At 45.0% G+C, this 27,552-nt stretch overlaps 1 protein-coding gene across 1 annotated transcript; it reads right to left on the reverse strand.

Moving 5' to 3' along the window:
* Nucleotides 1–677: 677 nt before the first annotated feature.
* On the reverse strand, nt 678–20,214 carry LOC149334193 (uncharacterized). The gene is made up of 5 exons (XM_089555065.1): nt 20,182–20,214; nt 15,478–15,540; nt 13,516–13,590; nt 13,082–13,135; nt 678–755 (listed from the first exon to the last, which is right to left on the reverse strand). The coding sequence occupies exons 1-5, from the start codon at nt 20,212–20,214 to the stop codon at nt 678–680; spliced, it is 303 nt and encodes a 100-aa protein (XP_089411191.1).
* Between the last annotated feature and the right edge of the window lie 7,338 nt (nt 20,215–27,552).

Raw genomic sequence — 27,552 nt, forward strand, 5'->3', positions numbered from 1 at the left:
GGTAGTACATTAGTGAAGGGAAAATCAAGGCTCGGTGCCCCCAGCGTCAGTTGGCAGATGCTCCTGGTTGTCCTGTGCGTCAGGGAGCGCCAGTAACAGGCGTTTCGCAGTTGTATGAAAGCGTCCCCAGAGCAATAAATGTGGTGTGTACAGTATCAGCGACCTCAGCCGGTCCGCTCTCATCCCCTGGTTCAGCTTTGTGATCAAGGAGGATCGGCTGAGAGGCCAACGCCTGCGGGGCATTAGCAGCACAATTCCTGAAAGAACTGACACGTAGTACACATCATGACAACACCAGTGACGATTACATTACACTCTTAAGGTCCCTTAAGCGCCGCCATAGCTCTTCATAACGAGATAATGTCTGGAAAATGCATTTTCTTCTATTTTTATTCCTCTAAGTAATTGACTGCAAAGATACCAGCGCCTATACAGAAAATTGTTTTTCTTCTCTTAAGCACCGCTCCCTTTCTCCTTCGGGTCTTCGATGTAGGACTCAAACAAATGCTGAGTCATTGATTTGAAATATGAAAAGATCATACTGCTCATTTTGAGCGGAATCTTTGTGCATCACCCCCCCCCCCCCCCCCCCCCCCCGAGAAAAAAAAAGAATAAACAGTAAGGACGACCCAGCAAAAAGTGTGCAGGAAGATTTATTTAGAGTTGTGGTGCGCATCTCACCCGGTCATGAGGTCTCTGAAAAACTTGAGCCCGAAGAGTATGTACCTGACGTCCGGTGACCAACGGTAGCAGTTCTGCAGTGGGTGAGAAATGTAGTGTGCATCGAAAAAAAACACGGCGTCGTAACAAGAGAGATGATCTTAAAGAACCATAGCGATAGACATTTAACTTTATTGCGCATTTTCTTCTGTGAAACGATATGTTAGACATTAGAATACATGGATTACCGGGTGGTATCTGCCTAAAACCGCTAAATAATTCATAATTGAATTTCTTCTCTCAAGTTGCTTTGATTTCGGTTTCATCAACCGAACGATGACTGTGACGTCATGTTGATGTTTTGCTCACGTGATAAACTCGAAAAACTAATATATATAACCGCTAATATGCAGTTTGAATTCACTACGACATTTAATCGAGCCTCTTCCAAGGCCTGCAATGACAGAAAATTACCTTTCACCAATTATATAGCCGATTTTTTATGCCTTACGTGACCTAAACACCAGCTGCGCGTCACAACCATCGGTCGACTGCTGAAACCGAAACAGCTTCAAGAAGAAATTCAATTGTAAATTATTTAACGGTCGTACACGAATATCACAGTGTGCTCCATGTATACGAATGTCTAACGCGTCGTTTGAAAGAAGAAAACACGAAAAAAAAAATTGGCGTCTATAGACCTCTAAGAACCTATGTGCATTAATATGGCAGAGTATCTAAAGGGTGCAGTATGTTATGGTACGATTGCTCACTTCCGGAATCCTAATGACGAGTCTTGTTTCAGTCCTTTCAGTCGGCTTCTCAACGGTAAATTTTCTTTTCTTCAAATTTAAACAGCGCCAAATTTTCAGACGAATACACAGATAGACATGACAGGACGCGCACTGACTCCGACTATGTTAGGAGAAGGTAAGTGACGCCAACCAAGTAAAATACAGGAAAAACACGACGTTTCGGGACCGGCTCGGCCCCTTCTTCACGGTGTGACTACGGGCGAGCGCAGCTTGGCTTTTTAAGCCCCTGTGTGGAGGACCTGCGGGTCAATGGCCGCAGCCCATGGACGTAGGATGAGGGGAGAGTCCCCAGGGAACGATTAACATTCTCTCGTGTTTGCTGTATGTGCCACGACTCGAGTAGAAGCCTCCTGCGTGGGTTAGCTTCCGTTTCCAATACAATGGTGCTGTCGAAGTCAATTGGGTGGTCACACCCTTCACAGTGTTCGGCCACGGCGCTGCGTTGACGATTCATGTGACGGACGTCCGCTTTGTGTTGGTTCATCCTTTCCGCGAAGTTCTTCGTTTCCCCTATGTACGACGCCGGGCAGACGGAACACGGAATTTTGTACACGACGCCCTGGGCCTTTTCTCTGGGCTGCCGGTTTTTTGGGCGGGGGAGAAGGCGACCGATAGTGCTGGTCGGTTTGTGCGTTGTCAGCACCCCTTCTTTTCCGAGAATGCGACCGAGCGTCTCGCTCACGCCTCTCACGTAGGGGATGCAAACACGTTTCCGCTTCTGGCATGCGTCTGAGGAAATAATAGACCGGATTTTGTTTTGCCTTTCTCGTTTCCTGATAATGCGCCGGATGAATGAGCTTGGGTAGCCGTTCTTTTGGAGGTCATAAATGACTCGGTTCTTCTCCTTCCTTTTTTCTTCACTTGAGGAACATATGGAGTCGGCTCTCTTCAGTAATGACGTCACGACAGATGCTTTGTGCGGGATGGGATGGTTCGAATCGAAATGTAGGTACCGTCCTGTGTGGGTTGGCTTCCTGTGCACCGAGGACTGCAGGCCTTTGTCGTGCCTTGTAAGTAGGACATCCAGAAAAGGCAGGCTGCCCTGCTGTTCATGTTCAACAGTAAATTGTATGGCCGGTTCAACTGAATTTAGATGACTCTGGAGGTTTTCTATCTCTGAGGTTTTCACCACACAAAAGCAGTCGTCTACATAACGGAGGAATAACTTTGGCTTGGGATTAAAGGAGGAGAGGGCCCGGCTTTCGACATCTTCCATGGTTAGGTTAGCCACTGTGACTGAAATTGATGCCCCCATAGCAGTTCCGGTTGTTTGCTTGAAAAATTCTCCGTTGTAGGTGAAAAAGGTACTGCGCAGACAGAGGTCGAGAAGGCGACATACCTCATCGACGTTGAGTGGAGTTCTCTCGTGCAGCGTTTGGTCGTTTTCGAGTGCGCGGCGAGCAACGGACACAGCAAGGGGAACCGGTACGCAGGTAAATAGCGACACCACGTCAAATGAGACTAGGCTTTCGTCTTCCTCCACGGTAAGGTTCGAGACAAGTTGGACGAAATGCCGCGAATTCTGTACATACGTGGGTGTTCTGCCGGCGAGCGGCGCCAGTACCTTGTGCAGGTAGTCAGAGAGACGTCGCAGAGGAGACAGGGTGAAGTCTACAATTGGCCGAAGGGGGACGCCAGGTTTGTGAGTTTTAGGTAGCCCGTAAAAACCTGGAGCTGAGCCGTTTCTGGAGATGAGGCGGAGGTAAAGCCATTTGAAATCAGGATGCCGCTTGAACATCTCTGCCAGGGTTTTGTTGAGTGTTGCCTGAGTGTTTGAAGTCGGATCCTTGCGAACCTTCTCATACGCCCCACTGCTCAAAAGGGCTGACGCCTTCTCCTCGTAGTCGCGTCGGTCCATCACCACTGTAGAGTTGCCCTTGTCTGCTGGGAGTATGACGATGTCGGTGTCGTCCCTGAGACCGCGTAGGGCTTTTCGTTCCAGTTGAGACAGATTGCTCGGAAATTTGGGGGGTACCTTGGCGATGACACCAATCGCTTTCAGGCGGACCTCTTCCCTGACGTGCGGCTCCAGGTGCTGGATCGCATCTTCAACAGCCGCGACTAGTTTTGGGAGGGCGGGACCAGATGATATGTTGAATCCATGTCCTTTTGCGAGAACAGAGGATTCGGGCGGTGTTAAGCGACGGGATGAGAGGTTCTTTACAAAGCCAGAGTTATGGGGGTCAGGCTGTTTCTTCTGCCGCTGCTGTAGGGCAAACAACTTCTTGTTTTGACACTCACGATGTTTGTTGGCTGCAGTGGAGGCCGCTTCCATGGCAAAGGCGTCCACCCGCGGGAAGAGCTCAGGCATCCTGTGTTCTAGTTGGCGGCGCGCGAAGAACCGGTCCAGCTCCGACTATGTTTATTGGCACGCATTTTGGTTTAACATATAAGAAAGACAACCGTGAGCGCATGCGCATCTACGACTGACCACAGTAGGAAAGGTTAAGAAAACGGGAGTGCGCCCCCCCCCCCTCCCGTGGGGGGGGGGGGGGGGGCGGAAGAGTAAAGTGAGGTTGCTTTTTTTTTCCAATGCTGACAGCGAATAAAGCATAGTAGATAAAAGCGAGCACACTGCATTTCGTCTCCTATTTTTAAGCACCGTGAACTCGGTGGTATGCAAGGGAGACAGAGGTGGTGCTGACACACATGTGGCCTCTCGCCTTGATAAAAAAGGCTTCGGATATTTCCCTAGCTAATCTGTCCTTAGTCCTGGTCAGAATTTTGATCTTGTCAAGCCATGGCTCACAGTTCCGCTCGTTTAGATCCTTGCAGGAACGTCAATAGACGTGTAGATTCAAGCATTACTCTGATGCGTTTCCCAAGGTTCGTGCATGTTCCCTGGCACGTTCGTTAACACAACGCCCAGTCTGGCCAACGTACTCTTTGCCACAAGAAATGGGGATCTCAGAGACCACACCCGTGGCACACCGGACAAAGGGCTTAGCGTGTTTTTTTTTCCATAGCCGGATGTTGCAGGGCCACTGCTGCTGACCTAAGGGCACATCTTGGTCAGTTTACAAGGCGCAGAGAACTCCATTTGAACGCCGTACTTGTAGCCCACCCTTTTTAGGTTATGGGACACCTTGTGGATGTATGGCATAAGAACTGGTTTGGCATTTCCGGCTCTTTCTATTCTAAATGTCTCCTTTTGCCTTCTCTTGAATATCTGTATTAGTGCCTCGGTCACAGCTGTCAATACGTGGCCACGGAACCCTGCTTTTCGCAGTCTTGTTACCTAGCTGGAGTCAGCGCGCGTCCTGTCGTGTCTATCTGTGTATTCGACTGAAAATTTAGCGCTGTTTAAATCTGAAGAAAATAAAATGCTTCGCCAACTTGCCCTGCAACGTGTTTTACTTAACAATAAGTTTCGCATTAATTCGTGCTCATTTCTTGACCGTAGAAGTAAAAGCTTTTTTCCAGCAAAACCACTCCCTTAGAAAAACTCACCATTCTATGTTGCAAGTGCGCCACGGAAGGCACAGTTCCGGACAGAATAACATGGACCACGCTTCCGCGTTCCTGCGTTTCCGCTGTATTTCGTAATGAAAACTGAAATGTTTCCTGTCATTATATGCAAGGGCAAAGGTAAATATTACTGGCACATGCATCGAACATGCGCTGCTTTTCGCTAAGTAGCGCTTCAAAAGACTGATCGTCGAGGCGTGGTTCATATTCTTCTTTTCGCGTTCGTGCACATTGTTTTTAATGGTAAAAAGAAGTGTGCAGAGCTTTAGTCTGAATATCTGAAGACGGAAGTTGCATAAACGTTGTGGGGAAGCCGTTGAATGCATTGAACTCGAGAAATTGTCAACCGTTCCGTGGAATGATTTTGATATATCGTTGAATGTCATCACAGATAACTAAGGAACCTCTAGGCCTCAATATTGAAGAACATCTGCCTATGCCAAAGTTTAAGCCAACTGGGCGCGGAAATGTATGAAATCCTGCAACGAGCGACGACGGCTAGACAAGTTCAACTTGCAAACCACAGAGTAAGATAGAAATCAACGCCGACTCCGCTGATAAAAGGGGATCAGTTTTGCTACATCGGAGAAAACTTGGTGTGGCGTCTGGTAGCAGGCGCTCAGATCTGGCATTAGACCTAGCAAACAGTCCCACCACGCCGCTGCTCCGGGGTTCGAGGGGCCGGAAGCTTTCTTCCCTTCTTATGCAGGCGTGCGCATGCGCCGTAACATGCGTCCTGGTTGTCTGCTCCATGGCGTTGCACTCGCGCATCGCCTGCATCTGCTGCGTCACTGGTCGCGATAGATTCCGTTTCGCAGCCCTGTCAATGTCAGTTTACATAGGTCGCAAGGGCAGAGCTCCAGTGTGGTCCAGAACCAAGCGCCCGCGGCATCGGTTAGGCCTGCGGAACTGAAGCGCCAAAATTAAATGAGTGGGCATACAAATATTGCCGAAAACTAATTAGCTACATATCTGTAGTGAAAGCTTTTCTAGCTACTGGTGTTGAAAATGCATTTGTTGTGCACATTTGGTTCGGAAGTACATTTATTTTTAATAAAAACTTACTTGTTTTCGCTGTCATTTTCATCAACGGGTAGCCCTGTTATGCCCTCCACCTTGATTATTCTGCGTCTTGCTAACCGCTAACTGTCCGCTTGGCCGACGTATCTTGTTATCTCGTCACTTTGTTGCTTGGGGCTGCTCGTCTTTTATCGGCGTTAATTTCAAGTGCCCGGTTACTTTTGTCCTAATTCTACGTTCTAGTCGGATACATGTGCTCGCTTGCTTTTGTCATCGACCACAGTTCTAGTTGTACGGTTTTTAAGCTTCTGCCTTCAGAGGGATGATATGTAATTCGAGATAAAAAGCCTAGCTAAGGCGAAGAACTGTTACTCCCTACTAAGTGTTTATACGAGCATGAAAGGTATCTTATAACGTCGGTGTGGGAGGTGTCAGATGGGACTTTTGAATGATCGCTTGAAGTTGGTAAGAAAGCGCATGTTCCGTAATGAATTCTGTTCATTTTATGTCATATGCAGTAGGAGTAAATTACTGTTTATTGTGTTGAATGTACTGCCTGAAATAATACATGAGAGATATTTTTGTTCGTGATCCAGGAACACCATGATGAAAGGGCAGTTGCCAGTGATACTAAGCATAAGTATGCTTCTCATCGCTCTAAATGTTGGGCGCTGTTTTCACTATAGAGAAATCTATAGCCCTATCCCTTGCAAATACGAGGAGTATGCTGGCGTGACCGGTTGCGCTACTTAGGTCTTACTCAGTACCAAAACCAGCGAATACAAATTTTTTCCGACACATTGAGTTCTGTAGATGTTATGATGACGGGATACAAGATAATACAACACTCTTATTATTATAGATCAGAGAAGAGTATGATTTTCTATGCACAGCCTTCTTCCTTTGCAAAATCTCGCTAACTCAGATGCTTTTTCATTTGCTTGTTCGGTACAGAGCAGTCTTTATTAAGGTTAGTTCCATTATTGTAACCATCCTGGATGTTCCCCTGAATCAAGAGCTTGCTTGAATGTTTTCTACCACTGCAAGCTATCTATTCGTATTTGTTCCTTCTTCTGTATCTTCCCCTGCTTCTTCCTTCTCTGAGAGCGGGGATTGATGTCTCGCTTGCTCCGCGTAGATTTTAATTGTGTTGACGAAAATGTCTCCTCCATGTGTTCCAAAAAGCAACTCTGATTACAATGAGAAAATGCATCGCTGTTTCCAGCACTCTTAAGCCATTTATGCACAGCAGGCAACTAGCTCATTTTCTACCCCTGAAAATTTTAAACATATACCGTGGGTTATTTCAGCAAGGTTTTGTGGCACTATTCTGAGTCTTGTGTGCCGTGGGCTTCAATTAATAAATGAAAAAGGTACTATAAAATTTGCACTATCGTCTATTTTTATGCGAGCTAAAATCGATCGAGTGAATTGTAAGCCAATCGATTGCTCGAAAAGTCGGGTGCTCAAGAACATCTGCCAAAAAAAGGAAGCTATAACTGTGGCTATACAAGTTTCCCTCTCGGGGATTCAGGCAAATGATTTGCTCTGCAGGCATACTGACACCTTGAAATTCAATGCAACACAAGAGGCGAAGACAACGGAAGGAGACACGAGAGCTGACCATCTAAAAATTCTACCTGTAGTCTGCTATCGTCGCGCAGTCTGTGTTCGTCCTGGTCTTGTGCGTCGCGCTGAGCCTTGAAAGGCATGGGGATTTCTTTTTTCTGCCGGCAATCACGTGGACATGGCGTTACGTCTTTGCTTTTATTATGACGTCAATGTTTAGTTGCCCACTCATTTAGAAGAGGGCGCTAGCTGTGCTCCACAAGCAGCCATATTTTGAACGTACGGGCGTCTGTGCAAGCTACGCTGCCAGCCTATATCTACCTTGGCACTGTCAACAAGAGGTACCTCAATCAGGCTATCTCTGCGAGGATTGTGGCGAAAGAGAAAATCGTGCATTAAGCCCCGATGGCGAGCGAACTGTGGCATAGTGATAAAGTACAGCGCAAAGCAGACTGCCTGACGCGCAGTGGGCATTTATGTAGCAAATTCACGATTGCAAATTCCAATGCGGCGCACCAGAGCCCGCGATCCTTTCTATGTTACTCCGTGTGGTAGAAAAACGAAAGTGGTCATGCCACTTTTCTGCGACTAGCGGCTGTTGACGAAACGATGTAGCACTACTATAGTAACGAGGAAATAGCTCGCGCAGCCGCAGAAATAACTATCTCCATGAAGAAGGGAGTTCACAGCCCATAAGTATGAAAGATCATGGTCACGGCGTATTGCAGTTCGGAACCCGCAATAAACGCTGGCTGACCCAAAAATCAATCAATTATTTCAGGCTGTAACTGCGACTAGTGACCCTTACACAAACTCGTGAAACAAATTAAACACATAGCTGTGAAAAGGGCTCTTTACAAGTAAATTTATCTGCTTAGAGGGTGGGCAAGACAATCCGCATTCTGAAAAAATTCGAGTACAACGCCCCTACTCACCATATCTTGCGCGGCCTGAGCACTGCCTGCTTCAAAAACTTAAAAGACATTAAAGGGTTGCCTTGCGAGCACTCATAAGTTCCTGCCTAGCTCAAGCCCGCTATTCTGCACTAAGCAGAATTCTGTATTCTATTTCATACGCAGCAATTCTCGACAAAAGTATTTTTGAGCGGGAAACCGTTTATGACACGCAGTTTTTTTTATATAATGTAAGATTTCGCTATAACAATCAATATATTGCCGCGAATCTTTGTAGAGATATTTTTTTTTTCATTCTTCAAAGCTTCAGACCACCCGATGGCAGTCTTGTACTTTTTTTATTCCTGTTTTTGCTGTGGTCAAAAGCGTTCCCCATTGTTTTTCTATGGCTGTCTTAACTATCCGATGCGATCGGTGGAAGCACTATATAGAAAGGATTTTGCTACATATCAGAAGAATGGACCCTTACGTTCAATAGTTTCATAACAGTCTCTTAAATTCTCTAATTTTCAAAATTTATTTCAAGAGAATGCTGGTTATGAAAGGCGCACAACTTGCTACGTGGTGAGCCGATCTAGGAAGCTTCCGCGTAATTGTGTTGTTATGAATTCTCCAACGGCGGTAATTTATTTCGCCGCCAGAACCAGTGCTTTTTGCTACCCGTCAAATCTCTGCTTAACGTGATATTTTCATGACATGTGTCGCTGAGCGGGCACCACTGGCAGCTTGCTTTCACAGCCAGAATTTGTTGCAGTAAAGTTGAGTAGTTAGATGCCGTGGTTGCAGACTGCAACATGGGACGTAAGCAAGACATGGACAGACAGAGCGTGTTGCTGTCCTCATGTTGCTCCCTGTACCAACCGTAGCTTACAAATACATCTTGAAGTTAACAGCGCAAACTGAGACACACAGCGCTAATGGTCAACTGAATCATTTATTTCCGCGACATCAGTAACAAATACGCGGATGACGGGAAAGTCTCTCAGAGCGCCTATGTAAAGCAAAAATACAACAGCAACAAAAGCAAACGCTCAGGACAAATATTGAAATAGGTTTTTGGCGCAAAAAAACAGACAAGACACATAGGAAAGGTAACAGGACGAAGCGCCAACTTCCAACTGGCGCTTCGTCCTGTTACCTTTCATATGTGTCCTGTCTGTTTTTTGCGCCAAAAACCTATTTCAATATGAACCAAAACCAGCTAGCCCAGCAGCAAGTGCTCTTAGCTCAGGACAAAGCACCACACTCATTATGTTACCACAAAATTGACAGTTCCTTGTTCAGCGCTGTGATTGAAGGGGTGCTGCCAAACGAATTCCCCAGCCTTGTAATCTTTAGAGCCGCGATCATTTTTCGCGTCCATTTGTCACGATTTCTTGCAGTTGGTGCGGAATCACTGTACCATGGCACGCATGGTTCCTTTTTTTTTTCTTTGCTTCTTCACTATCTCAGAAGTGAATAGCGAGGTGACCAAATTTGGCTTGCCAAACTTGGTAACGTTGTTCCTTTAATCCTGCATTACGACACCGTACATTATATCCTACATATTGCGCACCACAGGACATACGTTATAAAGTTTACAAAACGAAATAAAAATGAAAGTGCCCTGCTTGCACCATCAGATGGCACAATTTGAATAAACAACATCCTGATTGCAAGCGACGAAGCGCTGCTGATGCTTCGTGGTGCACTTAGCTGGCTTCCCATTCCCGCTGTTTTTCGGCTCGGCACAAGTCTGCCAGACGATCAGGCACCGAGAAAACCGCATCGACGCCGACTCATCTCCGCCTTTAATCAGGCCATGAGCGACGCCATGCACATATAGAATCACCGAGGCACGTTTTGGACACGTGCCCGATTCCAGGCCTTCGAGTGTTCCTGTACCAGGTACGCTATTCCTTAGGGCAGACTCAGCCACAGAGAAGCTCAAGTGGACAACAAGTCCAAAGCAGCCCTTTTACGCATTCAGTGAAGCTGAAATGCTGACTATGAGTGTACGATTTAGATATGGAACTTTTGAAGCATGACAGTACGATGCCTCTTTTTACAAAATTTGAATGGCGTGATCAGTACGGGAGCAGCGGCTTACCACCGTGGGGATTGAAGGCCCAACAAACATGTGCACGGGTTATGTACAGGCCAAGGTTTAGAAGCCTGATGCGGTTATCAACAGGGATTTTGTGAGTGATTTCAAGTAGGGCGAGACAATCAGAAAAAGTTTAAAGAATAGGAAAAATTTAATCTCGAAGTTCGGTTCTAGCATGTTCAATAAAAACAAGGTAATCATCAAAAATCTAAATGTGTCCTCAACGACTGTCTTCAGGCAAAAAATGCTGTGAGAACATTTAAGCTTTATAAACAATTGGCTTGTTTTAATTGGATGTATAGAACGGAACTTCACCTGAAATTTCACTTAATTGGTCCATTTTTTTTCTGACTGCATCGGCACACTTGGAATCACTCACGAAATTTCTTTTGATAACCTCATCAAATTTCAACACCTTGGCCGGTACTTCGCCCTGCACATGTTTCTTGTGTCTTCCAACTCCATGGTAATAAGCCTCTGCTGCCGTACGGATCACGGAATTCAAAGCTTGTAAAAAGAGACATCATAGTGGCATGATTAAAAAGTTCCTTATCTAAATCCTGCTATCATAGACAGCATTTCAGCATCCGCCTCGCATTCGGGAGGTGCTGGGTTCGATCCCCAGTGCCGCCGGGTACCACCGGTACAAGATTTCCCCTGGCCTGGTGCTCGGCTCTTCTAGGGTGAGTGTGAGGAAGTAAGAGTGCAGGTCGAATTTACGCATTAAAATTCATGAGTTAAAGGAAAGAAATAAACGAGGCGGCATTTGCAGGAAAAGAAACTCTAATTTTAAGTATTGAAACGAAACGGGAAAAAGAAAACAAGAGACAAGAGAACAAGGAGGAAAAAGAAAAGGAAAACAAAACACTCGCGAGAAGAGAGTCAAAAAGGAGAGTCACACTTAAATTTCTTTGTATCCCAGTGATGAGCCTGGTGCGTCGAGCGAGGAGGCGTGGCTGGGCGTCGGGGCAGTCTTTAGGCACGTATCGGATTCCCTTCGTTGACACCCGGTTGGCGGCGTTCTCCACGGCGGCATCAACGCTGCCGTAGAAAATAATCAGCGTCTGTGTGCTCCGGCACGGCCCCCAGGTCAGGTAGCCCGGGTATGCAGCGGAGATGTCAGAGGCGGCCCGTGTCGAGAAGCTATCGGCTGGGCGGGGAGAGAGGCGCCTGGATCTGATGGCTGAGGCTCCTGACGACGGCTGTCCGGGTCTGGTCACCCGGACGTCTGCGGCTGAGGCCCAGGCCTGGGAACTCGGAGAGCCAGCAGAACACGACCGCGTCCGTCGCCGAACGCCCTCTTCCCCTCTTCTCTCCCCGCACGCTCTCTCTGCCACGTGTCCTAGCCTTTTCTTCTTCGTCCGCCTCCCGTGCTTCTTTTCTAGGCGCAGTGTGGCGCTGGCTACTTACAGTGAGATGCTTGGGAATAGGGTCTTAGACCAAACAGTTGTCTTCACTTCAGCTTCACTCAATAGGCAAAAAGGCTGACTTGGGCTAGTTACCCATTTCAGATTCTGATATCTGTGGCTGAGTCTTCCCTAAGGTAGAGCGTACCTAGTGCAAGGACACGTGAAGGCCTGCAATCGGGCACGTGTCACAAACGCGCCTCGGTGATTCTATATCAACTGGCATCTCTCACAGGCCGAAAAAAGTGGGGAAAAAAGTTGGCCTCGGTGTGGTGTTCTTGGTGCCTGATCGTCTGTCGTTTATTAAATTCCGCTGTCCTGCGGTGCGCAGTATGTAGGGCAGATTGGGCGGTGTCTCGGTGAAAGACTAGACGAACACCTCTAGAGAATTTCACAAGCTAAATCTGGTCACCTTGGCATTCACTGCCGAGAGTGGGAAGACGCGAAGATACAGGGAAAACAATGCGTGTCACCTTACAGTGATTTCGAAGTGGTGGCGAATGCACGGGAGTAACAATGGAAGCTCTAAAGATTAGAAGGCTGGGCAGTTCATCTGTCAGAATCTCTTCAATCTAACTTCTGGACACGAAAATGTCACTTCTAGGAGAAGGATAATCATTGGGTTGCTTTTGTCTGAGAATTTGGCTTTGTTGTATTTTCTCTCCTGACATAGGCGCTGTGAGTCATTTTCCCCTCATATGCGTATTTATGACTGTTGTCGCGGAAATAAATACTTCAGTTGACCATCAGCGCTATGTTCGTCCTCATTTTTCGTTCCGTGTGTGTGTCTCAGACTACGCTGTTAACTTCAAGACGCATCGTAACCATCTAGCCCACAAAAACATCTTTACAACTTTAGTTTATGTAGAGAAAAGAGCTAACCACATTTGCCCCTTCACGCAAGTCAACTTAATCCGGTTTTTCTAAAGTCGTTCTCTACAATGTTTAGCACATCACTAATACAGTCGCTACGTAGTTTTTCTCTCTTGTGTGTCAAATCAAAACTTCCATAAGGAACCTCCAGCGAGTCGTGGGCCAACTTGCCAAGTAAAATGTGTTTTGATTTCAGAAACATCCAAGCTCTTCAAGCTGTAAGTTGCATGTCGGCAAAACAAATATGACGAACAGGACAGAGTGACTTACGTTGAATCTGACCAATATGTCGCTGAATACAATGTTGTAGTGTTCCTTCCAGCGCTGAAAAAAAAAACCGTTTTGAATGAGGGCTCTGATATCTCGTATGAATGTCTGGATTTGAACATTCAGGCACTTTGGTGAGACAATACCTTGGCCTCATCTGAAAGTTATTTCATTCATGGAAAAAATATAGCGCACTCAGGACAACAGACAAAAAAGACAGAACAACACAGGCGCTTACTAACAACAGTTGCGAGTAAGCGCCTGTGTTGGTTTCGAGTAAGCGCCTGTGCTGTTCGCTCTTCCTTGTCATTTTTCCTGAGTGCGTTATATTTTTTCATGATGCTACACCAATTAGCTCAAATGTCTATTCTACTTCAGATATTTCAGTACCATTGTCGATTTATTAGTGAGTTGCTAAATATTTTGTCTTGACTCACCGTGCTCGAGGAGTCCGTGTACAAGCCGACCTTAAGCATACAGTCTCCCATTGCTCTATCAAAAGCAGTCCTGTTCTGTGGAGAGAACGAAATGCGAAATGAATATTACCCAGGAAGTGGAAATTGCTTCGTGCATAATAACACTATTCTGTCGATTTTGTAGCGACAATGCACAATACTGACTGCTACAAAAGGAGAACAAGAAAACACCACTTCCTAAGTATTCACTATCTGATTGCAGCCTACATGTACATCCACTGCGCGGGTAGAAGCAGGAGTAATTTCCGAAATGCCCCCGAAAAAGACCCATGTTTCACCAACAGACTTGATGTGCTTAAGACACAGCACGAATTTTTTCCTCTTTCCAAGATATTGTTAGATTCTGATGTTGACTTGAACTGGTAGAGGGCGGGCCTCGTGAGGAACCCTGCCGACGTACTTCGCTACTGGTGACTTCAGGTCGGTGTGCTGGTCTTTTGACGGTGAGACACTTGAAAAAATTTCCTTGAGTTATTTATTACAATATTTACAAAACTGCTATACATCTCATATCGGGAAAAAGCAGCGCACAAAAGACAGAGGACCAGACGACAGAAAGACACAGGATGAGCGCTGATTCACAACTAAGGCATTATTTTTAAAAGCAGGGGTATATAGCGGATGAAGGAAAAGCATAACATGGGATTTAATGTAAGACAAAAAGAAAACAAACTTGCCCGTGCCGCTCAAAAATAAAAAAAAATGAGAGCTCCTTGGTAGATAAAACAACACCAGGTTTACTAACGCAACCGTGTTGCACCGTTGCGATAAAATGTGCTTCTGCCACTTCCCGCCTGGTCTGGTCCCTGTGGGAGTGTAACACCTTAGCGCAACGTAACACTGCACAGCATTTCTTTTTTTACATTTCATCACTTCGTACCCTCGACAGTGTCCTACAAGACGCTCTGCTCCGTTACGTCACGCTCAGATGCTATACTCCCACAGGCGCCAGACCAAGCGGGAAGTGGCAGAAGCATATTTTGTCTCAACGAAACAACGCGGCTGATTTAGTAAACATAGTGTTTTATATAAAAAGGAGCTGCTATTTCTTGGCAATTCCGAACGGCGTGCGCACGTTTGTGTTATTTTCGGGGTCTGCCTTATTCACGTCTTAAGCCTTTCGGTTTGGTTTGGTTTGGTTTTATCGGGGCTTAACGTCCCAAAGCGACCCAGGCTATAAGAGATGCCGTAGTGGAGAACTCCGGAAATTTAAACCACCTGAGGTTGTTTAACGTGCACTCGCATCGCACACTACACTGGCCTGTAGAATTCCGGCGGCTTTGTTGTGCCTTTCCTTCATCCGTTATTTATAAAACCATAGTTGTGTGCCAACGCTCATCATGTGTCTTTTTTCGTCTGGCCCTCTGTCTTTCGTGCGCTGTTTTTTTTTTTTACAACATGAACTTCTACCACCTCGCTCAACTGAGCGCTTTAGACCTGCCGAAACATCTCGGACTCTTTGCTTGAACTCAAAAGACCTCAAACTTCTACGACTCCGGACCGGCGAAAATGCAGAAGTTTTGCTTCTGGAGCCTCGGATCGCTCGACCACGACCGCATATGTGTTCTCCACACAGAGCACTTTCTAACGAGTAAAAGGCTTTCGATGGCGTCGATCTTTATCTGTGTGTTCTGTGCGTTCGAATTATCGGCACCAGCAACCCAGCCACTCTGCTGCAAAATAGAAACTAAGCTGAGAGAGAGAAAGGCTAGACTGTGTAGCGATAGGCAGATTTGTTGTATTCTAGAAACACTGAGGTAAGAAAGCGGCCAAGGTGGCAGAAAGCGTCACTAACGCTGAAGCGCGTGCTACGGCTGAAGTGCGTCTAGAAGAGAATGTGTTAATTCAGAGTGGCCTGTCAGCTCGAAAGTGGGATGCGCCTAAGCGGAAAGGCATGTGTCCGTCTTCTGACACAGCACTCACCTTGCGGTTCGTATCGTTGTAAGCATGGCACACTCGTATGGCAGCGCATGTTCGCGATATCTCCTGTCGGAAGACAAACAGGGCAAATTATGGAAGGCGAAGATGGTGCTCTTAAAACTCCTCATAAATAGAATTCCCTTTCCGTGTCTACTTACCCGCCCTTGGTCGCTTATACATTCACGGCGATTAAGAGGCATTACCCCACATGACATGAGCGGGAGATCCCAACCGTAGTTGCCGAAAGAAAAGATAGCGTAAAATATTCTTTTTATCGGCCATATGGAAGCAGGGGCACTCAGTGCCCTGATAATTCAGTGGAGGTGAGCTAAACATAAATTTTGATACAATATATAGATCCAAAAAAACATGGGAAAAAATGCACTAAATTTTGACATGTTCTTAAGCGATTTCTTCCTGCTAGGAGCCCACCATAATGCCGGTAAAAAGAAAACTTCAAATAACGCCTAGCGCATTTTTTAGCTTACAAGTACTCCTTCTCAAACAGTTCGAAACTTCGTATCTGACATTTGCGAACATAGGTAGAGCCTTCGGGTTCTTGCGCACCTAATACTTTTTTTTTGAGGTAGTATATAGAGTAATTTTTAGCCATTTCCGATTTTTATTTTAAATCCTTTGAAAGGTGTCTCGGTGCGCTCGGTTGAGCTGTACTTGACAGCAAGGAGGGCATTGTATACCTGATATGGATTAATACTTAGACAATTGCTTAGCTGAAATTATGAAACATTTTATTTTTGATTCTTGTTGGCACGGTTATAATGCGAAATTCATGGCCGTCAGTATCGACGGTCAGCTGTGTTTCAAAATTTTTTTAACCGTAAATGTGCTTCAAAATATCCATCGTCAAATATACGCATTCGAAAACTTGTTGAGTTTGCTTTCCCGCATTCCATATTTACAAAATAGTGTCTCTAGCACTTTGCATGCATCAGATACAGGCGCAGATGGTGTATGGACGATATCGAAGTGTTTAACTTCATATCGGCAACTACCCTACGCGCAATGACTCCATTTTATAAATAGGTAATGCGAGAGAGGGACCTTGGAATGCATTCAAATCACTATTTTTTACGTTTTATATTTAGAGTTATAGTACCGATTAAATAGAAACAGCACAGTTTTTAGAGCTCGGCGAGCTTAAAGGGTTCCAATGTGCGAACCATGAAGGTGGAGCATGCGACGTCCTTTCGGGGTAGCGTTTGTAATGGTGATATAACCAGCAATTGAATCCAAGACGGTCATCAAACTCCTCCGCAGTGCATGGATCTATATGGGGGGTGCATCGTTATTTCATCGAAGGTACCAGTACAGTTCCGACGAATAAGCTCTTGCTTTCAAGGCAAAAAACCAACACCACCAAAGGATATGACCTCTGAGCGTTCTTTGGTAGCATCTAACTAGGCACGGCAAGGTGTGGTTGACGGCAGCGGGAACTTGACATCCTACCTTCCGTGACGTCACACCGAGCTTTTCTGCTCTCGTAAGATGGTGTGAGGCGAAGCCTAAAATTTAATTGCTGATTACGGTACCAGTTGAAATGATAGAACAAAATAATCGGCTTGTATTACCTGCAGCCTATATAGATTCACCTATACAGATTCTTTTCTTGGTCCCGTATACTGCGCTGTTTTTATTTTAAAAAAAGATTTGAATCCTTGAATAGTGCGGATTTCTTGAAAGGTGGTGCAGTTGCCCTTTGAGAAAATTTGAATACAGGGCACACTTTCGATGTACATTTAAACCATAAGCCCAGATACACTTATGTCAACACTACACGCCGCTCTCAAGAATCAAGCCATAAATACAAGAGCATACAAGGATCAGCCAACTCCTGTCATCCGCCTTCTGGAGTTATGGGCCCGTAGAAAACAAGCGTGGATACAGACTACTGAAGATAGCAGCCAACCGACTGACAGCTCGGGCATGCCGGCAGAAAAAGCAACTGGCCATAAGAGGTGGAAAGCCTAGTACAGCCGTTTGGGCACTACAAAGAACAACAGAGTCCTCCGGAGGACAGTCAGAGGCATGGAAAAGGGGCTGCAGATTAAAGATCATACTGAAACTATCTGGCTTGTCCTGCAGGTAACACCGCAGGGGTTTGCAGATCAGGCAGCAGCCTTTTCATTCCCAAATTAAGGGCAGTCTCCCATCCCACTGCCCAAGAAGGACTTGGTGGAGAATACGTGAATAACATCCCTGTTTAACACTTTGTAGCTCACGGCTCTCATTAAAGAAGCAAGCGAAAGAGCATCGCCGTAACATGACAAAATTCTGTACGATGTCTTCACGAACATAGATGTAAAAGCTATTGCGTGTGATAAGTGACGTCTGACAAAAAGCGGAAATTCGAAAAGTGTTAAAACATGCAGTCGTCGTCCCGATCCTCCCGTCGCGATCCGTCGTCCCGGAAACCTCCCGCCACCATACAATGTTCGCGCCCTAAACGATTAACGCACATAATTTGTAAAATTTGTGAGAAGACGGTAGCCACGAGCCTATCGTGGTGGCTTGAAGATGTGCAAAAATATCACCCGCGACAACTTGTCTTTTTTTTATACAGAAAATCCTGAAAACACATTGTCTTGGTATGGAGGGCAAAAAGCGAAAGTAGGATTCGCCTGACCGGGCCCTAATCACCACTCGAACATAGCCGCAAGAAGCACATCTAAATCCAAACCCACTTTATTTCTAACCTACAAGTTGGGGGTCCCGCAGGCAAAAAGCTGTCATAGACAGCGTGACTGGGCCCTGGGTGCCTACAGGCAGCATCATGCAGTCGACCTCACAGCACAATAAAAATTAATATGAACATGAAGCTTGTACCCAGATCAAATGCAGGGCTTACATTGCCTAAAGGATTACACACACAGCAGATATCAAAATGAATATGAACATGAAACTTATACAAACAGCAAATGTAGTGTTTACACTTCCTGAAGAGGTCCAAACACATAGAAAAAAAGAAAAAAACATTCCGATTACAGCAACCCGAATGTTCGCAGCGTTCAATTTTCACAATTAAACCTACGGCACGTTCTCATTATTGAGACATTGAGCGAGAGTTCACCGAAAAAAAAAGTACATTGCAACGAAACATACAAATCAAACCCATATACAGAACTAGTAATACATCGAATAAACAGAGGACCGACGTGTCGTACCAAATAAGCAGAGAGGTGTAGGTGTTACAGGCAACTGACAATATAATAAGTGCACTATTATGATACATTCCAGCGGCTAAAAAGACACGGACGAAGGTAGACGAGACAGGACGAACGCCGGACTTCAACTGAGGTTTATTTCACAAACAGCGATAATATACAAAAGGGGGCGCAAGGAAAAGTAATCCGTGACAAGATTAACCCATAATCAAAAAAGTGCAGAAGGCTCCTTTGCCATGCCACTCATGTTTTCCACATCGGCGCACCTGCTATCTATCGCCTACCTGGCTGAATCCACCCGTTTGCCTTCAGGTAATCTATTTCTTTTTTGTTTAGCGCCACAGAAGGGCTGCTGACGCAGTTTTCTTTGTCATTGAAAATACTGAACGCTTCAAAAATTTCTCGGCTCTTTTGAGTCTTAAATCTGCGCATCACACTTGTCCTTTCTAAAAACGCCTTACATGCTGGCTTGTGTGAGCAACGGCGAATGTGGTCGGCTAGGTGACCTCCGCCAGATAACGAATGGGCTGTCCGGCGATGCTCTAGCAAGCGTTCGTTGAGGCAAACGGGTGGATTCAGCCAGGTAGGCGATAGATAGCAGGTGCGCCGATGTGGAAAACATGAGTGGCATGGCAAAGGAGCCTTCTGCACTTTTTTGATTATGGGTTAATCTTGTCACGGATTACTTTTCCTTGCGCCCCCTTTTGTATATTATCGCTGTTTGTGAAATAAACCTCAGTTGAAGTCCGGCGTTCGTCCTGTCTCGTCTACCTTCGTCCGTGTCTTTTTAGCCGCTGGAATGTATCATAATAGTACTACCAACCAACTAGCCCAACTTTCTACGCTTAATAATAAGTGCATCAGGTTGTGGCTTCTCCAGAAAGTAAGCTTTCACAGACTTACGAAAAACAGAGAGGAAGATTTCTTCACTATGACAGAGATGACACTTCACAAGATTACGAATTTACCAATTCAGCGACTGCATACCATAGTTTGTCCTCTTTCTTGGTTTCTGCATTTACATGCACTTTACCCCTACCGTATTTCATTGCTCGTATAATTAGAAAACAAATGTTGCCAACCAAGAATGCAATATGCATCCATCCCTTATAATACAATGCTCGTAAAGGCAACATACAGTTCTTGCTGAAATAAGAGGATGTAAAGTCATATTTTGCCAAATTTTAAATAAACCAGGCAGACTTTCCTGCCAAGCAGTGGCAATGTTTGTCCGCAGGGAGTTTATTAATTTATTTAGAATACCCTCATGCCAAAAATGCGCCACGGGCTGACCATCCGGCAATGGCTGCGTTTAGCGGAGTATTATGGGCGTGCTGAAGTATAGCATTCCGCGGCTGCGCAAGCACTCGTCATGACATGGATGTTATATCTGGCGTTACACTCATTCGAATTACAAGGACATACACGTAGTTGCAGCTGTGTCCACTTTAAGGCTTTTGGGTTTGCCCCATTCTGCCCCTTGCACGATTCAGGCTAATCGACGGGAGAAATGTGTTCAACAAACCTTGATGAAGTCAGGACTAATATTCATGTCCATAATTGCCTTTTTACAGTGAAAGAATGTATCAGTGGCTTCCCTGCCAGCCTTGGCCACGTCTAAAGGATCTGCGAAAAAAACACACAGACGTTACAGACACAAGAAAGGAGAGGAGCGATACGGACGAAAGTCTGAATTGGGTCCGTATCGATATACTTGTCGCAACCTCACGCACAACACAAGAAAAACTATATGGTTTTGGTAAAGCCACCAGTCAGCAGTTCTCAGTTCGATAAAACAAGCTGTTCGTGAACCACAATTGCTTTAGCACTGATCTTCGACGGACAGTGTCTGTGAATGTGAGAATGATAATCGTAGTGATACGTCTACGCATGTAACAGCTGCCGAACGTGCATTCCTGAAAACGGCGCACCTTTCTCTTAGCTAACAAAATGAGCTCGTGATTCCGCAAGTTAAATTTGTTTTCTTTTTTCAAACATCCGAAGCCTAGTGAACAAACGTGGTGACCTGAGCTCCCTCATGGACGCTTCTAAAACCGATGTTTGCATACTAACTGAGTCGTGGCTCAACGCAAAGGTTTCTAAGAACGAACTTTTCAACTGCGAAAAGTCTTAACATATACCAATGCGATCGTGCTTATAGATACGGTGGAGGTCTCCTAATTGCCATTCCAGCCACATTCGCAGTTTCCATATTCCTCTTGTCTTCTCCTTATACATGGATGGTGTGTGCGTCTATACTCATTAACCACAGTTACGTGTTTTTCTGCACATGCTACCACCCCCCTACTGTCCCTTCATTTTGCACCAATCTTAATGATGTATTAAATATAGTCGTCAGATTCCCAAATTCACCTATTTTCCTGCTGGGTAATTTTAATTACCCTGAAATAAGTTGGTCCTTCCGTTCCGTTTGCCTCAGACTAGTATTCTGAAATCGCAGCATTTCTAAACGTGTGCGCTGATCTCAATTTCTCGCAAATCATAACGCAACCAACACGAGCCTCGCCTGCTAGTTCCAGTATCGGCCGCCGCGGTGGCTCCGTGGCTATGGTGCTCGGCTGCTGACCCAAAAGACGCGGGTTCGATCCCGGCCGCGGCGGCTGGAATTTCTTTGGAGGAGAAATTCTAGAGGCCCGTGTACTGTGCGATGTCGGTGCACGTTAAAGAACCCCAGGTGGTCGAAATTTCCGCAGCCCTCCACTACGGCGTCTCTCATAGCCTTAGTCGCTTTGGGACGTTAAACCCCATAAACGAACCAACCAGTTGCAGTATCCAAGATTTGATTTAACTACTTCCCCCGACGGTAATCGTTCACTCACTTTTTTACCAGATCCCAGTGACCATACCACAGTAGTAATCTATTCTTGTCAGCAAGAACCATCAGTCGCTCCGCTCCAGCGGCAAATTTCATAAGAAAGTACTAGAAGCCAGACTTGACTTTGTTTCGATAGATAGAGAACTCGGAAAAGTTTGGATGAATACCTACCAAATACTTCTGCACGTACTCTCGAAGAGAACTGGTCTTTATTAAAAAAAAAACCAATTCGCTAACAGATAGATACATACCCCTACGTGTCATATCGGGCAAGCAGCCATCCCCGTGGTTCAACATTTCCTTAAAACGGCGAATAAATAAAAAGAAAAGATTGTTTCGCAAGGCAAAGCTTACAGCATGCACAATGACTGGGTTGTCTACGTGATAGCTAACTCTCTATACAAAGGCGCATTGAAGAGCGCTAAATAAGAATTTTTTCAAAAGACCCTGTCTTCTTGCTGGTTACAGGTCCTAAAAAATTCAGCAACATTGTTAGTGGTTCAAAATCCAACATCATAAATTTATCCGGGGCCACGACGCTGCCACAATGTCTCGTCGTCATCACCAGGGACGATGAACCGTGCGTGAGCAAATGCCTTTCCCTGGACGAGCCGTGAATCTGCTGCGACTTATCTTCAAGTCTGCTGCTTCGCCCACCGCCGTTTCTGGACGCATTCAATTTGCTCGTCGGGCAACGTGGGACGATGCCACCTACTCCGCCTCTTCAAGAGCGCGCACATTTGGACGACACTCTGGGCCACGACGCTGCCACGATGTCTCGTCACTCGTCATCTGTATTTCTACAGGTTAGTTATCTTCAAACTCTGCGTTACCGAAGCAACGATGTTTGCCGTCTGGCAGTGTGGTGGCCGCCCAGCCCTTTCAAACGTGCTTGCGCTGCTCTTGTTTATGTTTTGCGCTTGTTGCTTCTCAGTGACGGCGTAGAAATAAACCCAGGGCCCATGAATAAGACGCAGAAAGAGAAATTAGACACACTGGCAGAGACCACAATTTGATTTGAAGCAAGCAACCCCACTCTTATTGAATCAGTAACAGAAGTGCTAAATATCCGCGCCGCACAAAAAACAGGCCTAGAAAATCTAACTAAACGTGTTGAAGAACTTGAAGCAAAGTTTGAATGGCTTCATCTGTAAGTACTTCGGCAAGTCTCGAAACTGGATTTTCTAACGTCGTTAATAAAATTGATAATCTAGAAAACCACTCGCGAGGTTCAAATGTTGTGTTCTATGGTATCGCCGATATTGACTCGTGTGAAAGTTGGGAAACCTCAGAGTAACTTGTCAACGACTTCTGCCGAGTTAAGCTCGGTGTCACTGTCACTTCAGTGGTTAGGGCCATCATGTGGGTCGTTCCTCTACCGAGAAGGCACGGCCAATTATAGCGAAGTTTATCAACGATAACGAAATTGAAGCCGTTCTAAGTAACGGCCGCAAGCTAAAGAAAACAGATTTTAGTATTGGACGTGATTATTCGCTTGGGGTCCGTAACTAACGCCGCCAGCTGCTTCAGTTCTCCACAACGATTAATAAAAAAGGTGACCGCGTGCGCTTGTCTTCCGACAATTTGCATATCAATAAGAATATTTATCTGTGGGATGTACGAGTGGCCGAGCGGTGCAAGTTAGACAATCCATGACCAACTTACTGGTTCCAATAGCCACCACATCCATTCCAGCGTCTTTGTCATCCGCGTTGAACACACGTCTTATTTCAGAGAAAAGTAATAATTTCCTTTTCACAAATACCCGAAGCCTCCTTTCAAAATCTGTTGCCCTTTCTTTACTCATCGATTCAACGTGCGCTTTTCTTCTTGTATTAACTGAAACTTGGTTGGATGATTCCATTCCGGATGTTAACATTCTTCTCAGTGGTTCCGAATTTTGCTTTTTTTTCGTTTTGATAGAAAAAACAGAAAACGAGGTGGGGTCCTTTTTACTTCAAAGAAACAAATATGTGCTGCTCCCATCACTTTCACTACTTTTCTTGAATGTGTTTGGATACGTTGCAAGGTCGGTGTTCCTGATGTTGTTATTGCTGCCTTCTACCGACCGCCAGATATGACTGCCACATTTTCTGGTGAATTTCAGAAATTACTTATATGTGCGTTTTTCAAACTTCATATTCCTTGTATTTGGTGATTTTAACTTCCCAAACATAGATTGGCCAAATCTTACGGTTAACCCCAGTGATCAGGAAGCCCACACGTTCCTTCATTCCTGCTTAGATTTTTCGCTTGTTCAACTTATCACTCATCCTACCCGGCGCTCCGCCACAACGGCAAATATTCTTGATCTCGTCCTAACAAATAACCCTGAGGTTTGTTCCGATATCTGGCATTGGCAAGGCCTATCCGATCATGACATCATCACCGGGTACATCACTCGTCCATTCATTAGAAAGAAAATTTCCATAAAGCGAATTCGTTGCTACAACCGCGCTAATTTCAATGGGATTAACTGTGGACTGCAATCATTTTCGAAGGACTTCCTAGCTCATTATACAACTTACTCAGTCAAAAGAAATTGGCAATCGCTTAAAGACATATTGGCTAATCTTGTCGACGAGTTTGTGCCAGTCATCACTATCAGATATCATAAAAATGCGCCGTGGTTCACAAATCGCCTTCATCGTCTTATTAATAAGAAAAAACGCTTGTACCGCCAAGCAGTGAAAACAGGTCTTCCATCGTCATGTCATTGCGACCACAAATATCAATCACTGCTTCAAACAACTCGTCATCATTTCGTGAGTCACGACCTGTCCACCATGCTAAATATAACTCTCATAGATTCTGGCTCGTCATCAACCCGAGTTCCCACCCCGAAATAGTACTAATTGAGTGGCGGTGAACCGGTCACTGAAACTTAGTGTGCGCAGCTTCTTAACGACGCTTTATTATCCGTGTTCCCCTACAAAGACACCACTTCCTCGCCCATGTTACAGACATCTTCCGTCACTTCCATGCCGGAAATCATCATTAGTAAATCAGACATTCTTGCCCTTTTCAATAACATCAACATTACTACTAGCTCGGATAACCTTGGTTTTAATAACAAAATACTAAAAAATGCCTCTATTAACCTCTATTAATTATTAACATCGCTTTTTTAACGATCATTATCATCTGGTACAATTCTTGACGACTGGCGTACAACCAAAGTAATACCCATTTTCAAATCCGGTGACCGCACTGTTGCACTTAACTGTCGCCCTATCTCATTAACCAGCAACATCTGCAAACTCCTCGAGCTCGTAATTCACACTGAAGTCATTAATTATGTAGATATCATTTTCAAATACCAGCACGGCTTTCGCAGAGGTCATTCATGCAGAACCGAGCTCGCTGGATTTACGACGACATATTTTCCACAGTAGAAGGAGGCTTGCGGGTTGACGCACTATTTTTAGACTTTTCTGAAGGTTTTGATCGCGTTCTCCACCACAGGCTCCTAACCAATTTTACAAATTTAGATCTTCACCCAAACGTTATTTCATGGCTAAAACAGTTCCTCTACCATAAAAACTAATGGATTTAACTCGTCTTCTGTCCCCGTAACATCTGGAGTCCCCCAGGGCAGTGTACTTGGTCCTCTGCTTTTTAAAATTTTTATTAACGATGTACCCAAGTGTGTATTTTTTCAAATTAGGTTATTCGCGGATAATTATGTTACATATCGTAATATTACTAATGAAACCGACCGCCATTCCATCTTGACGCTGTAACGGCTTGGTGTTCTCCCTGGCTAATGTCTCTAAATGCATCTAGAAACAAAGTTAATTTCGTTTAGCAACCGTTCCACTCGAATTCCTACAGCCTACTTCCTCAATAACGATAGCGTAGTACTTACAGGCACCCAGGAGTTCACTTTCAGTCTGACATTACGTGACATTACCATATTAACGCAATCTTAGCATCAACAAATAGTTCACTCGGCCTTCTGAGGCATAATCTGAAACACGCGCCTTCACACTTAAAAAAAGTTGCTTGTATCACGCTAACCCGCCCGAAAGTTGAGTACGCTTGTTCCAAGATGGGACCCTGAACAAGCTTACATCATACACAATGCAAGAGAGGGGGCTAGTTGGTGCTTCATACTGAACAATTCGCGCTAAAAGGCACAGACACACGAAAACACAAACGGACGAAGCGTCCGTTTGTGTTTTCGTGTGCCTGTGCCTTGTAGCGCGAATTGTTCAGTATCATACACAACATTGAATCCCTGCAAAACCGTGATGTCCGCTTCACCTTATTCACGCGTCACTAGTGTCACAGCTTTAAAACAACGTGCCGAGTTAGAACCACTATCATGTCGATGCCATTTCGCTCGCCTAACCTTACTTCACAAACGGTATCACCATCCCACCTTGCACGACGACTTTTTTTGCCATCCTGCAGTCTTTCCTCGCCATGACCACGATAACAAAATAAAATGCATAACATGCCGTTCATCGCTTTTCGCGAAACCGTTCATTCCTCGCACCATAATAGACTGGAATAACCTGGCATCACACATAGCTACTGAAGTTAACTTACAATCGTTTTAGCACTCGTTAAAGCAAATCATTGTCTAGCAGATTTTATATATTTGCTGAATTATGTGCATTTACTGAGTATTATATTCTGAGTTGTTTGTTGTCTTATTTGTGTACATTACTAGCTCTATTTCATACTTCGGTATTACATGTATTTTATTTCAACTGCCTATGCCGTATTTTCATGCTTCTATCGCCCCCCTCCCCCCCCCCCCCATGTAATACCCTCGCACAGGGGCCCCAAGTTGTATTCTAAATAAATAAATAAACACCTGCTGCTTTTATTCCTAGTGAAAAATGTTGTGATGCACTTGATGAAGTATTTTCAAATATCTTTTAACGACTGTAGTCTATGTACCTGCCTGTTATCGGTGCCATGAATTTTCTTCCTGTGAACACAGTACTTATTGACTCGGACGGTGTGCAGAACCTAATTAGGAATTTCAAACTCTCTTCGTACTCGGGCGTAGAGGGTATTGATTCGAAGTTTTTGACGACTGGCGATCTCTTCTCATTCATAATCCTTTCTACACTGTTTACCCAAGCTTTGCATTCTTCAGTGTTACCAAACGATTGGAAGATGGCCAACGTGGTGCCGTTATTCCAGTCCGGTGACTCCCTTTCACCCCTAACTACAGCCCAATTTCCTTAACTAGAGTTCCATGCAAAATCTCCGATCCTATAATCTATTCCAACCTGGTTAATTTTTTTGCAAATAACTTATTCTTTAGGCTACATCAGCATAGATTTCGCAAATCTTTTCCGTGTGAGTCACCGCTCATTTCTTTCACTGATGACCTTCTTGCTGCCATATACTCTCGATCCTACGTCGACTGCAGATTTCTAGGCTTCGCCAAAGTGTTTTATCTTTTTAACCATCAATTACTTTGTTTCAAGTTTAGCAGATTTAACAGTGATCCCAGCCTTTAAGCGTGGATTGAAAATTTTCTTCTCAACAGAGCACAGCTTGTATATGGTAATAACTCTTATTTTTCTCCCTCTCTACTTCACTTCAGTGTACCCCAGTATTCTGTGCTGGGACCATTACTTTCCCTCATCTACATTAATGACTTATCTGACCACATTAACTCTTCTATTAGATTGTTCGCCGATGACTGCGTAGTTTGCAGAACGATTTGTTCTATCTCTGACACCGCCCAACTTCAGTCTCGCATTAACAGCGCATCCGACTGGCATAACACCTGTAATATGCGCGTCAGCCGTAACAAGTGCAAAGCCATGGGAATTTCCCGGGACACAGCTCCTGTTTCCATTGACGTTTTTGAATGAAAGATCGAAGGTCTTTCCCAAGAACACGTGACATCTCACAAATACCTATGTTTGGTTTATTGGTTTATTAGGGTTTAAGGTCCCAAAAGCGACTCAGGCTGTAAGGGACGCCGTAGTGAAAGGCTCCGGAAACGGCTACCTGGGGTTCTTTAACGTGCAATGACATCGCAGAGTACAAGGGCCTCTAGAATTTCGCGTCCATCGAAATTCAGCCGCC

Source organism: Amblyomma mixtum, chromosome 8, assembly GCF_055824585.1.
Source record: "Amblyomma mixtum isolate Tamu chromosome 8, ASM5582458v1, whole genome shotgun sequence".
NCBI classification, from domain to species: Eukaryota; Metazoa; Arthropoda; class Arachnida; order Ixodida; family Ixodidae; genus Amblyomma; species Amblyomma mixtum.